At 44.4% G+C, this 15,080-nt stretch overlaps 1 protein-coding gene across 4 annotated transcripts in view; it reads left to right on the top strand.

Annotated features, from left to right (window-relative positions):
* TRANK1 (tetratricopeptide repeat and ankyrin repeat containing 1) overlaps nt 1–15,080 on the top strand; it is a 154,809-nt gene that overhangs the window by 25,931 nt on the left and 113,798 nt on the right. For all 4 annotated transcript variants that reach the window (XM_069958474.1, XM_069958475.1, XM_069958476.1 and 1 more), the window contains exons 3-4: nt 1,203–1,329; nt 13,838–13,988. In XM_069958474.1, coding sequence (XP_069814575.1) covers nt 1,203–1,329; nt 13,838–13,988 — 278 coding nt within the window. The remainder of the gene's footprint in view (nt 1–1,202; nt 1,330–13,837; nt 13,989–15,080) is intronic.

Raw genomic sequence — 15,080 nt, 5'->3', positions numbered from 1 at the left:
ATTTTTATCAGTTGGTGTTGGAAAAGCTTGGGTAAGCCCTTCATTTCTTGATGGGCAGTGATCCGGGGAGTGAAGCACGTGGGAGAAGGCTTCACCCAGATAATTATCCCTGAAGGTCTGAACACCCAGTCCCCTCCTGATCAAATTTTTGACATTTCTTAGGACATTTAACTCTAGGCAGAAAGTATATTTATGATGCCATATACATAATGGACAGCTTTAAAGGGAACCAATCACTTAAAAAACGGCTATAACGCTATGGGAATGTGCTGTAGCAGCACCCAGCACATTTCCCAAACCTGCTTCTACACCCCCCGTCCCTGGAGTATACAGCCCAAAAACTTTTTGTTGGCGCCCTGTATGTAAATTACCCCCAAGTAGTCACGGTGGACAGTGAGCTGCGGTAAGTAGTCACGGTCCCTGGGCGTTCCGGAGGGGTAATCACGCCCCTCTGGGCGTGATTAGCCTGCATAATTGTGGCGACGTCACAGAGAGGCGTGCTGTCCCTAACGTCAGCACGACTACGTTCTTTCTGTGCCGCTCATGCTCAGTACAGCGGGTCCGGTCCGCGCCGTACTGCGAAGTTGCAGAAAGCCTCAAACTCATTGCTGAAGGTCCGGCAATGAGTTCGAGGCTATTTTACACCTGCGCAGTACAGCGTGGACCGGACCCGCTGTACTGCGCATGAGCGGCACAGAAAGAACGTAGGCGTGCTGACGTTAGGGACAGCACGCCTCTCGGTGACGTGGCCACAATTATGCAGGCTTATCACGCCCAGAGGGGTGTGATTAGTGCTCCGAAACGCCCAGGGACCGTGACTACTTGCCGCAGCTCACCGCCCACCGTGACTACTTGAGGGTAATTTACATACAGGGCGCCAACTTTATAAAGTAAGTTTTCGGGCTGTACACTCCAGGGACGGGGGGTGTAGAAGCAGGTTTGGGAAGTGTGCTGGGTGCTGCTACAGCACATTCCCATAGCGTTTTAGCTGCTTTTTAAGTGATTGGTTCCCTTTAAGAAGCCAGAAGGGACAAATTATCGTGTTCTATCTAGAACACGCAGAGAAAAACAGTCGGTACCTCTGCTCTCAGCCGATCCTGGTGTTCAGGGACAGAAATGAAAGTGCATATCATTCCAATAAAATGAGTCACAGCATTTGTCTACAATTTATCTTGTTATAGCAAATGTTTGTTTTCTTTTAGAAATTTTGCAAAAGAATTGGCTGTGCTTTGGAACAACCGCGCCAATGCTTTATTCAAACTTCAAAGATGGAGAGAGGCAGCGGAGTCTGCAGAGATGAGTATTAATTTGTACCCATCTTATGCTAAGGTAAGATTTTTTCTTTGTTAATGAACTTTCTTTGTAATGAACTTTGTACCCATAAGTTTTCCTAATTTTAGCAGGCAAAATGAGCCTTCAACTTTTATACAGTGCCTATGTTCAATCCATAGAATGGCCAAAAGGCACATCAAAGGATGGAATGTTTCTAATCTCACACATTTCCTAGTCTAAAATGGCAAAAGGCAACTAATAAAGTTTAAAATACTCCTACCGATTATGTTTGTTTTATTAGCTAAAGGGCTATTCCCCCCAAGAGCTAACAAAATGTAATGCCACCAAACCTAGCTGGTCCTACTCACCAAGCCCCCCTGAGTATTTTGAGCTGTCTCCCATCTTTCTAGCCATTGCCGATGGTGAACATGCCGGCAGGCCGGCGGCGGGAGGTTAGATGGGGGGGGGGGTGTCTGGACATGCCGGCGGGCGGGCATCGGGAGATGAGATGCGGTGGGGGGTGGGGGGCTGAACGTGTCGCGGGCAGTCACCGGGTGGTAAGATTGGGGGGGGTCCACTGATCAGCAGCTGTCACTGTCTCAGTGTCCTCCCTCGCTTCAGTGGACTGGGTTAGAAGCGCTAACCCAGCCCATTGAAGAGATGGAGGACACGTGATGCCGTCTCGGAGAGTGCGGGCCGGACTGAGATTTGATGATTCTATGCATTCGGTGGGGGTGAGTGCATCTAGATAACAGCAAAACTATGCAGAATCCATAATAACTTTATATTGGAAAGATGGAAAGCTACGGGTGGGTAAAGTATTAATGCAAAAATAATTTGGGGGGAATTCCAAAAGCCTGAATAAAGTACAACATAATGTCATGCCAGTGACGTGTTTGTGTAATGGTCAGGTATAAAATAAAGCCCAAATTAGACCCAGAATTACTCCCTGAACCCTGCAGAAGAACATGGACAAACATACTGGGTCAGTACCCGGAGGATGGAAGGTGGCGGAGATAACATGGAGTAGGCAGTTAGTTAGGTCCATAGATCAATAGTGAGTAGAAGTGAAGCCCCAGCAGGATAGTTTGGCATCAAAAATCGTGGTAAGATGTATTTTCAACATTGCCAATCACTTTGAGAAAGCCAACGAGGTGCTGGTGAAACATGTCAGTTCAGGCAAACGGTGCATTTTAATTTAGACTAGGGGAACTAGCATGGTGTGAGTTTTAGGAATGCGTATGACAAATCGCATTTACTGAGCCATTCAGCACGATCCCGGCTGGAAAGTGTGCATCTCTCAGCGTGGAATAACGAGAGAGATTGGCAAATTGCACGGTGGCTTTGGTAGCAGGCAAGTTTTGTGCTTATCGTCCGCTACCGTGTCCTAAATCTTGTTGATAGAACGTAGGTTCACTAATTTAGCACCAACAGCCGTGGTGCTTCTACCTAACTGCCGCTATCCCTAGCTACATACAGCTCACCTAGCTACATACAGCTACTAGTGGCAGTAGCCTATGCCCATGGTATTTACTGTGCCTTAGTATGATGCCTGAGAAATTACATCAAATTCTCAGTCTCAATCCCTCAAATCCACTAATATTTTAGGCGGCTTGAACATACAGAAAAGGAGAGATGGTAGAGCAGTATGCCAGATCACAACGAGCGGAGAAGGTAAGTATGCACTGCTTGTGATCCTGAATCTGACAGCATAAATATATATAATACACAAGTACTTTGTACAGCCTAGCCACTCAATTTTTTGTGCCATGTAAAGGCACTGTAAACAAACGCTGATCTCACTGATCGGCGCTTGTTTGTGGCCACTAAATCTTTTAATGTAAAAGGACCTTAAAGTCATACTGTAACACCGTTTACTCTCACTTCATTTAATTGGTTAACAGTGTAATCTGGGCGGGGCTTCACGGCAGTTGGACCCCATCTCCTGGCTGGGGAGAGAGCCCAACTCTCATGAAGCCCTACCTTTTCGACACTTTTTACTAATGAAATAAAGCGATTTTAGAGGAGAAAGAGGATGCAAACAAGTTTTAGTGTGCCTTAACATGTACCGGATTTGCGGATTCTGGCATAGGGAAGGCCTATGGGGTCACATACCCGCAGCAGAATTCTCATTCTGCTGCAGATATGTGACCTGGCCCCTTTAACTCCCGGCCGCCCGCAGCCCTGGCCTGAAGCATACATTATCTGCTCGGCGCAGCGGCTGTGTGAAGCTCCCGGCTCCCCTCGCTCCTCATCAGCCAATCAGTGCACGGCAGACGCGGTGTGGACATGCACGCTGCCTTTCTGTTTATTACTGTGGGGAAGAAAAAGTGATTGTTTCCCACCCTATGCTAATCGATGGCCTTTTTATCTGTGGAGTCTTAGATGACCCGGCAGAACAGCCATGATTAAGGGCGAGTTAGCCCGAAACGTGTTTGCATTTTAGAAAATTTACGAATATTGAATTTTAGTGATCTGGAGAGAATTGCTTTTGCTTATCATATATCTCTTAAACCAAAGCAAATTTTCCCATAAGAAATCACTGAAATGTAGACAATTGGTTCCACACCTCAAAAGTAATTTTTTATTCTGAATAACATGTAAAATTAATGAAACAAATATTTAAAAACAGCTGAATGTGTGATATTATAAGTTACTGTAGCATTTGAAGTATAATTTATAATAAGTGAATAAAACAGGAAAAACAGCAGCGATTTGTAGATACAGGATGGAACAGCAGATCCCCATAATGCAGTAGCGTAGTACAACAGGCTAGAATAGAGTAGCAGGACTGCTGTCAGAGGTCTGTGTGGTCACATGACCACAATAGGGAAGGGGCGTGTGTTCAGGATGGACCAATCAGGAAGTGAGAATCACAGAGCTGTGCAGGAGCACATTTTCAGAAACCTCTCTATACAGCAGTGTGAATGGCGGAATGGGAGTGCAGGCACATTGTGGCAGCAGGAACTGGAGAGAATGGAACGGCTGCACATCCCATCTATGGCTGATACTAATGCCGCTAGGCCTATATTAAAAATCAACACCAGATTGTCTGTATATGAATTGATCAAGCCATATTGCCCCGAGTACCACCGCGCAGGTCCTCTGGTCCACACTGGTCCCTACGCTAACTCCACACCGTGTCGGTCAGCGACCGCCAACTCCGCAAAGCGTGCACGTGCAGGGAAGGGAGGCCATGGAATGGCCCTGCAACCCCAATGTCACAGGACCAGACCCAAAATGCCCCACCAAAACCCGGCCAGCACCACCGGTGGGGAAGGCTGCCCCCAAACGACACAAGCATGGATATGGTATTACACTTACCATTGCTGCTCTCACAGAATGGGGAAGACATAAGGTCCGGACATGTGAGCTCAGGCATATCCTGCTAATTTTGGTCATGTGGGTCTTATAAAGGAGTGTGAGCTGTTCAGAGAGGGAGAACTGTGAAACACGAACTGGAGAGAATGGAACGGCTGCACATCCCATCTATGGCTAATACTAATACCGCTAGGCCTATATTAAAAATCAACACCAGAGTGTCTGTATATGAATTGATCAAGGCATATTGCCCCGTGTACCACCGCGCAGGTCCTCTGGTCCACACGGGTCCTTACGCTAACTCCACACCGTGTCGGTCAGCGACCGCCAACCCCGCATCTACTATGGATCTGCTATGATTTGGAAGATGAGGGAGACTTCCTAGATCGGAGTACAGTGCTGTAGACCCCGCTATGCAGACCATGCCCCTCACCCACTCCTACAGGGAGCTCTTAAACCAAAGCAATGCTCTTAAACCAAGCCACAATTTTGAAAACCTGTGAGTTCTTCTTGCAAAATGCTCTCAATCCAAATTACTCTTAAAACAAGGTACCATGGTGAAAGTATTTCTTAAAAGTTTTTACCACTAGATGGATTTTTGTGGCTAACATAGTACAACACTATCTTTTGCTTTATATTGTCCAAACCGACCAGGAAAGAAAGAGTAAAAGTGTACTTTACTTGTAATTAGATATCAGTGACAATTGTTTTGTAAGTTTTGTGACGATCTCTTTGGGGCAACTGTATTATTGGATTAATATCAGCAAAACTCTGGGTGTTAACAAAGAAAAATATTAGTGGATTTGAGGGATTGAGACTGAGAATTTGATGTAATTTCTCAGGCATCATACTAAGGCACAGTAGAAACCATGGGCATAGGCTAAGGCTGGGCGATATTGGCCTAAATCAATATCGCGGTTTATCACATATGTAGCTGCGGTAACGATAATTGGACGATAACTATGACACGCCCCCTTTGTAAGCCACACTCCCTTTTACAAGCCACACCCACTTGGCCATACCAATCTATCTATCTCCTATGTATCTATTATCTATCTATCTATCTATCTATCTATCTATCTATCTATCTATCTATCTATCTCCTATCTATCTATCTATCTATCTATCTATCTATCTATCTATCTATCTATCTCCTATCTATCTCCTATCTATCTATCTCCTTGATTGATCAATAGATAATAGATAGATAGGAAGGAGATAGACAGACTGATAGATAGGAGATGGATAGATAGGAGATGGAAGAAGATAGGTGCCAGCAGACCGGACCGAGACCATGGGCCCAATTCAGCTATAAATCGATACTCCGCAGCACTCCAGGTAAGTTGAAAACGTGAGGTGAATTTATTGCATCACAAAAAACGAAACACAGCAACCAAGTAAAGGTGACATGACGTTTCGGCGTCCACATACACTTGAAAATGGCGTATGTGGACGCTGAAACGTCGTGTCACCTTTACTTGGTTGCTGTGTTTCGTTTTTTGTGATGCAATAAATTCACCTCACGTTTTCAACTTACCTGGAGTGCTGCGGAGTATCGATTTATAGATAGATAGATAGAAGAGAGATAGAGAGATAGAAGAGAGATAGATAGATAGATAGATAGGAGATGGATAGATAGATAGATAGATAGATAGGAGATGGATAGATAGATAGATAGATAGGAGATGGATAGATAGATAGATAGATGGATAGATAGATAGGAGATAGATAGATAGGAGATGGATGGATAGATAGATAGAAGAGAGATAGATAGATCTATCTATCTATCTCTTCTATCTCTAGAAGAGATTCCAATTGCTTTGTGAATAAATCTACACCTTTTTTTATTTATGTCGAAAACAGCGACGTTTCTGACCACAATCGTGGTCTTCTCTCAAGCCAAATGTTATTTGGCTTGAGAAAAGACCACGGTTGTGGTCAGAAACGTTGCTCTTTTTCTCATGGGTTGCTGAACAGGTTAGAGAAAGTCTTGTGTGCTGTGTGTGCAGGGACGCACAGACAGCACATAGGGGGCTGGCCGTGATGCTCTGACAGGCCGGGCATGTGGCGGGGGCGCTGGGACGTGCAGGTGGCGGCTCCGCTGTGCTGTGCCGGGCCGCTGAGAGAGGCATGTGCTGGCCGCGGGAACTGGCTGAGACGAGCAGGGGCGGTGTACAGTGCCAGACGGGTGACACGGGGCGCGCTGACACGCCAGGAGGTTGGGGGATGCGGGGACGGGCGGGTAGCGGCTCCATTGTGCTGTGCCGGGCAAGTGATGCGGGGCGCGCTCTGACACGCCAGGAGGTTGGGGGATGCGGGGACGGACGGGTGGCGGCTTTGTTGTGCTGTGCCGGGCGGGTGATGCGGGGCGCTCTGACACACAGTGGCAGTCTCCTATGTGTTGTCTGTGCGTCCCTGCATACACAGTACACAGACATCCTCCAACCTGTGCAGGGATCAGGGCTCAGACAGGGAGATGAAAGTGAAAATACCGCAGATACCGTCCTGGCAAAGTTGAGCTCGGTTAACCGACGCCAGTGACGGTATCGGTATTTTCACGGTATACCGCCCAGCCCTAGCATAGGCTGCTGCCACTAGTAGGGGCTTACATGAAGTGAAAAAAGAGAAGTGTCTCCTGAGCAGTATGTACCTGCCCACTGGCACTGAGCTTACCAGTTTTGTGTTAAGTTTAGGGTTAGTGGAAGGCAGACACAAGTCTGATTTCTCCATACCAGTTTATATCTTCCTTATGTGTTTTAGCTAGTTATGCTTTTCTTTTTTAGGTCAATGGATTCAGGTCACAGAAGCTTATATAGACCCACTCTGATCTTACCCAAATGTCACTAGGGCATAGCTCATAATACAGAGAGGTTGTTAGCCCTAGGTCTCCACCGGCCAGCAAAGTGACACCATGGGGTCAGTTCAGCCATGCTAAAAACGCTAAATAATATAGACTAGAAATACAGAACATTTCTCTCCTCCCCTCTCCTCTCCTCTTAAAGATGCAATAGCATTCCAATGTCCTATTTGTTTGTCCTTTTGGCCCAGGAGGGGGGTGGTTTGGACTATCAACCTTCCAATTTCTATAGAGCTGCTTCATCAGGGTCTGATTTTCCAGGTGGATCTTCAAAACTACACCTGTGTGCTTGGATCCTGAAAAGTCCATTCTATGAACCAGTGACCTCTCAGAGGAGGTAATTAATACACTCCTACAAAGTAGGCAAAAAGTATTTGCGGCTATCCATCTAAAAATGTAGCAAACTTTTTTTTTTCTGTTGAAGGAATTCTGTTCCTCAATTTCCTGCAGTTCAACATTCAACTAATCCTGGATTTTCTAAGGGTTTAAAAACAGCCACCCTCAAGGTGCAAGTACAAGTATCAACCATTAGTGATTCAATCCTGGCAGAACACAGATGGATTAGAATATCAAAGAATTAATTTGAAATTTACACCCTTCTTGGGATATTAACCCCTTAAAGCGAATGAACCATTTCCTGAATGAACATACCCCCCCTCCCCTCCCACCCACCTTGCTGGTGCAGAGATCTTGGTGGTGTTGTCCATTTTTAAAAACTCCGCCTGGTTTCTGCTCTCGATATTCTTCATGTACACTTTCCCACTCTATGCACCCGAGATGGGCCCAGCACCCCCAGTGTAATGATATCCCCTTCCCTCGGTAATGTGCCACAATTATGATCAAGCCGGGCATCTCCATTCGAAGCAAGCCTGACCAGTATGCTGTGAAACAATTAAAATATTTGTGCAGGGAAATTGAACAGGTAACTTACACAGTATCTATGTTCCTTGGGTGTGTTTGTTTGTGTGTGTGTGTGTGTGTGTGTTGGGGGGGGGGGGGAATCCTGTTTTAACAACATTTAAGTGGTTAATTAGCTGGCACAGCGATCGGGCCCTAGTCCTCGACTGCGGTGTGGCTCCTCACTATACCCCCTTAGGGACCACATAAAGTATGGGTATGTCATGAGACATATGTCATGTCAAGAGTTAATAAAGTTTTTAAAGGTCTATATAATTTATGACAACAGGATTAATCTCGGCATGGATCCTACATTTCTACAAAAGGTGGTCTCTGATTTTCAGAGGTTACAAGACATAATATTTCCGTCATTCCGTCAAGAATCGAAACTTCACACTCAGGTATTGGAGGACTCGCCTTACATCCGAATGGTGTAATGCTAGGACTAATTGTGGCTATTTGAAGTATATTAACTGCCATTTTGTGTGTCATCTATAGGATAGTCTCCATTTCACATCTTTAAAGGTCCTTCACTAATAGATGACCCAGATGACTGTATACATGAGACTTCTAGGTCATCCAAAAAGTTGAAAGAAGGCTTTTACTGATTCAGTGGAGGTAGTTTGCAGAGCTAACAGAACATTTGACCGGTCTCAGTGATTCAACAGAATATAGCATAGTGCATAGTACTATCTAAACAAGAAAACCTCATATCATTGCTTTAGGATTAATCTGTGCATTGTGCCATTGTTTGAGTATTGTCCTCTTAAGGATTAGAACTGGCCATTCTATTCTTTAATGTGAGGTAATACAAACAAACAAGACAGAGACCAGTGTATTCTAAACTCAGTGCAGCACTAAAGTGTATGAAGTTATTGATTCTAACTGTGTATAAAACCTGAGAGCTGCAGCCATCTGGGAGAGAGGTTTGGACCTATGGTAAGGACGCTTCCATAGTGTAGGTCCAGGACTTGGTCTCTGTCAGATCGCTTGAAGCCTCTCCCCGGTTGAAGTTCTCTGACAGATGAAGTATCGATATGTTCCTGGTAATGATTTCTTCTCTGTCCTGCGCCGATTTGCGGCTGATGTTTGGTTTTGGCCGCCTGCAGCTTTGCTGATACTTGAAGGACAGATGATGTAACTATGCACTAGTGATATTGTAAGTACTTAAAGGGGTTGGCTACTTTATAGTAAAATAGGTCAGTACAAAGTATTAGTAAGTGTGCTCAATGTATATACTGACAGCAGCTTCCTGTGTACCTCATAGAGCTCAAATAAGACTCCCCTTCACAAGGCTGTGCTGCCCTGCTCTGTTTTGTTTCAGTCCATAAAATGGCCGACATGGAGGAGCATGTGACCATGCCCTGTCCCCTGTGTCCTCCATAGACATATACAGGCTCAGTGGTGGACACTTGGGGGCGGGGCATGGTCACATGCTTCACCATGTAAGCAGTCTTATGAACCAAAACAACAGAGCAGAGCAGCCCAGGCTGAAGGAGGGGAGTCCGATATTATCTCTATGAGGTACACAGGGAGCTGCTGTCAGTATATACAGTGAGTACAGTTACTAATAATGTACCCTGAGCAATTTTACTATAAAGTGACTAACCCCTTTAACCTTTGTATTCTTATCTTTGCAAAAGTGTACGCAATCTCATACTAAGAACATCTGGTTATTATATTTCTTATATACTATCTGTATATAATCCTTTTATAGATTTATATAATCTTTTTAATCATTTAAAATTGTGTTGTATCTTAATTGGTCGCCTTCTCTAAATACGAACAAACAGGTCAAAACCTGTTTGAACAAAGGAAAGTAGGTTTTCAGGTTTGATTTGGCTAGATTAATTAGGGGAGTCATCTAAGAATCATACCAAGCTCAGATAATCCTCTCACCATTGGGAATTAAAGCCTATTGTACTACATGGGCAGAAAAAGCGTGCACTTCGATTAAATAAACTTGTAAAGCTGCCACATAGTTAACACTCCAGACATTTATCGAACATTACAGGCTTCAGCTGCAGAGAAACCAAGACCTGGCTTTTGGCAGAAAGGTTTTTCAGGCTGTGGTTCCACAGCACTGTTGAACTAGTCGCATTATTTCTACACAAGCAAAGTTATACGTGCCATTACTTTTGTTTCTCTTTCCAGTAATATGTTTATTTAATCCGCAACCCATTCTTTGCATCAGTCTGGGGCCCTCTTCTAATTTTGAATTAAAGAAATTCTCGTTGAGTGACTAGATTACCCACTTCCCTTATTTCCCTGTTTCTTTCACCAACAGCATCACCCTTGTTGTGGTCACTTTAGACATCATTCCTTTAGTTTTCTCAGTTGAGTCTGTCATCCTAGCCTCCAGTTATTCCAGTAGGGCAATCCTGAATACATTCTTGGCCAGGGGATCAGTTTCTTACAGTACTTGATTCTTTACCTGGACATCTAACTTTCATAATGCAAGGAAAGGCTGCACCCTCCAAATATTTTAGAAACCTTCAGTTCCTTTGCCCCATGTGAAGGCTTTCTTGAGACTCCCACCCTCTTGGACTAACAGGTCGCTTGGTTCTCCTAGGGTCATTCACTTGAGTTACCAGAGGTGCTACCTTGCCAGTATTGGTCATCCAGTGACTCAAGTGCTTGATTCTTCACCTTCCTTCCCTTTTCCTTTTCCTCTGACTGTATCCTGCATGAAATTCCCTGCTTCTTAGAAGACCATATCCCACAGGATCTGTTCTTCCTGCACTGCAGCATGTTGCACCTGTCTAATGTGGCAAATGTGTGTAATGGCACACGCCATGACACGCCCCCCTGGTCCGCGGTCATGCCCGTTATCTCATACCTGCTGTTGTCATAACATTTTGTCTATTTTCCTGCTTCTCACCAGCCTTAGCAGCCTGTTCTGTACTGAGCTGTGTTCTTGTGTGATTGGGCTGTCTCTAGTGAGACACACACTTGTTCTCCTGTATTTAATTCAACACACAAGTTCTAGTAAATTCTAGGCTAATCACCTGTGGGTATGTATTGCCTTCACCTCCAGACCTCTCTGCTCAGTTGTTTCAGTCAGCAACTGTGTCTGTGCTCCCTGGCTATTTGCCACTTTCCTTGCTTCCCAGCGACATTCTAGCTGTTAGGATTAGAGATGAGCGAACCGAGTTCGGGTTCGAGTCGATCCGAACCCGAACGTTCGGTATTTGGTTAGCGGGGGCTGCAGAACTTGGATAAAGCTCTAAGGTTGTCTGAAAAACATGGATACAGCCAATGACTATATCCATGTTTTTTAGATAGCCTTAGGGCTTTATCCAACTTCAGCAGCCGCCGCTAATCAAATGCCGAAAGTTCGGGTTGGGATCGACTCGAGCATGCTCGAGATTCGCTCATCTTTAATTAGGATCTCTGTTTCATCCCTGGTTCTCTGCTCAGCTCCACCTCTTCACAAAGTAACATAGAGGTTTGGCAGCAGTAATAGTTTGTCCGGTCCTGGGCTCCAGTATTCCTTCATTCCATGCAGTTGGTGGTCACCATGGGATCTTCTCTGAGGTTGATGACCTGGAAATTTCCTGCAGCAGAGCCCATCTTGCCTTGTAACCCCCCCCCCACACACACACCTCGAAACGGCTGTCTGTGGATGGATACCTGTCTTAGGTGTTTTCCTGGTCATCATCAGATTCATAATTGAGTTGGATATTGACTGAAGGGGCCACTTAATATGGTGGTTTTGGTGGTCTGCAAACAGGAGCCATCCCTTTACTAGGTCCTTCCCCAGAGGAATATCTGGCTAGTCCCGTGTTTTGAGGGTCGTAACTGAGGCTCTGCGGACCTTTTTGCATATTAATGTTTCCCATGGAGAAAATAGGGAATAGGAATTAACTGTATTTAGCGCTTTAACCAGCAGCTGACAACGTCTTCTTTGGCTGGTCTCCCTGAGATCAGTGATCCATTTGTTTGCCATCCTACTTTGTGGCGTGCTCTGGTGAAAACAAGGGACTTCTTAGACTCTGCTCCTTGGATACCCATTGGATCCACCTCCTTGTGTCAGCTCTACCCTCTGGTTGTTTATCATCTCTTTTAGTAGCTAAGTCTCTACTGGGTCTTCATCCCTGTTCTTTTTGTCCAAACATTTATCCCCTTCTACTTGTTTCAGACTGAGCAAATGGGGCAGAATTTTGCCTGCTTCAGTGTCAGATTGCATCTCTATGGGAGGGCTCACACGCCTCCGTTCTTCGCTGAAAGAATTGACATGTCGATTTTTTTAGCGGAGAGCGGATGGCGCGAGCGTCCTCCCGTAGAGATGCAGTCTGACACTGAAGCAGGCAGAATTCTTCCACCGCGGAATTCCACCCTATTTGCTCAGTGTGAACATACTCTTAAGGCCCTATTACACGAGACGATTATCGTGCGAAAAATCATTATATTGTTAAAATTTAAATGATAATCGCTCTGTGTAATTGCCGGCAACGATCGAAAAATCCTTCGTATGTCATTGATCTTTGATTTAGATCTGAACCTAAAATCGTTCATTAATCGTTCTCTGTAATTCCACGTTCATTCGCTCAAGTTCCGCATTTTTTCACTAAGCGTTCAGTGTAATTGCACATTGTTCATTGTTTTGCTGGGATTAGAAGGAATAAACGATCGCAATAACGATCCTAGTAACGACCGTAACGAACAACCATCGTTCTGTGTAATATAGTGAACGATTTCAGGTTAACGACAAACAATCTTTTTTTGTGATCGTTTATTGTTAATCGTTAAAAAATGCTCCGTGTAATAAGACTCTTATTCTGTCAACAGCAATGCCTTGCCCTCCTGACTTGGCTTCTCTGTCTGACAGTTAACTTTTCTTTTACCAGGGACTGCTTTTGGACAGGATTTTTTCCTTACCATAAAATCTTGTTCTTGAAGTCTTCATTGGGGACTACAGCATCCATCCATTTTTTGTTTGTTTCTCAGGTTCTGGTTCAGCTCCAGTTGGTGGTTAACCTCTTTTACTGCTCTTTGACTTCTGCTATTCTAGTACAAACTGGTCAGTTTATTGATAGTGGGAGGGCATATCGTACTTAGTTTCTGTCTTTTTTCACTTAGTGGCAGCAGCCTATACCCATGTTTTCCTGATTCCTCCAATGAAAACTATGAGAGAGAATTTATTGTCAGTAACAAATACTTTGATTATTGAGGAAGTTCTGTGGCTCCCACTGTCATGGGGAATCTGGGACATATGACCATTTCTCTGAATCACCATGTTGGGTTCCTAGATTTCTGCTGTCCTGTGCACTTTTGCTGGTACTATCCATGTGCTGTACTGTCTGTTCCCAAGTATTATACTGTGTAATGCACACAGTAAAAATAAAATGTAACTTTTTTTTTTCTTAAATGTGTTCATTGTATAATATTTCCTTTTTCTAATATACTTTTGTATTCATTCCTTATGGCATTAAAGATCTTCATTTGCAGTAAATGAACCTGGTGCAAATGTTATTATTTGCCTTACAGGCTTACTACCGTGCTGGTGTTTCAGCTTTGAAGTTATGTCATGTATCTGCTGCTTTGGAGCGATTCCAAGCTGGTCTTCACAGTCTTGATCCGAGAATGGCAGCCAAAGATATTGTAGATTTTCTACATGGAATCTTTATGACTTTTGAAGGTAATTTATGTCTCATATTTCTGTAATCATCCAGTATGTCCATAAGTCAAAGATCAGTTTTTACTCAGTTCTCTTGAACTACATGTGTTTTATTTTGTTAACATTCTAGTCAAGTTTTTTCTTATCTACTGATTTAAAAAACTGTCACAAATGACTAGTGCAGAAGTAGTTTTACCAGTAGGCACATGCCCATAGGGCATATGCCTCTTCATGTATACCTTGTTCACTAGCATTCTTTTGTAAGAAAGACAGCGAGCAGTGCGGCGGTAAAGAATTATTCACAGACTAACACACATTACAAAGTTATACAACTTTGTAATGTATGTTATGTCTGTGAATGGCCCCCTTCCCCGTGTCCCACCACCCGTGTACCCGGAAGTGTGGTGCGCTATACTCACCTGTCACGTGCCGACACCCGTCTCCAATCTTCAGCGAGTGACGTCTTCTTCGGGTGGCCAGGGAACAGCTCCGACTGTCACGAATGCCGGCCGCGACTCGGCCGTCCGTCCGAAGATGACGTTTGGCACAAGATGGCGGATGGCCCTAGACACAGATCAGGTAATGTATAATGCACCACACACTTCCGGGTACACGGGCGGGGGTGGTGGGACACGGGGAACGGGGTGATTCACAGACATAACATACATTACAAAGTTGTATAACTTTGTAATGTGTGTTATTCTGTGAATAATTTTTGAGCGCCGCACTACCCCTTTAAGTATGAATGAGGAAGTACAAGGAGAATGTTGCATTTTCTTTAAGGGATTATCGAGCATTTGAAAAACATTGCCACTTTCTTCCAGAATATGCATGTCTCTTGTCTCCAGTTCAGGTGTGGTTTGCAATTAAAGGACAACTCCGGCCAAAATTTTATTTTAATATGTTATTACGTAAGAAAAGTTAGACACATTCCTAATATACACTAATTATGGGAAATGCACATGTAGTGCTACTTCCCTCAATTTACTAGGTCAGGCAGGCTTAAAAAAATGTGACATCACGACTCCCCAGCCTATACCTGCAGGATCCAGCAGGGGGCGCAGTATGTGTAGAAATTACATGTAATGGCCATTCCTGTCTTTTTCTGCCCAG

The sequence above is a fragment of the Dendropsophus ebraccatus genome, chromosome 2, assembly GCF_027789765.1.
Source record: "Dendropsophus ebraccatus isolate aDenEbr1 chromosome 2, aDenEbr1.pat, whole genome shotgun sequence".
In the NCBI taxonomy this organism is placed as follows: Eukaryota; Metazoa; Chordata; class Amphibia; order Anura; family Hylidae; genus Dendropsophus; species Dendropsophus ebraccatus.
This window is presented reverse-complemented; position numbering and strand designations above follow the sequence as displayed.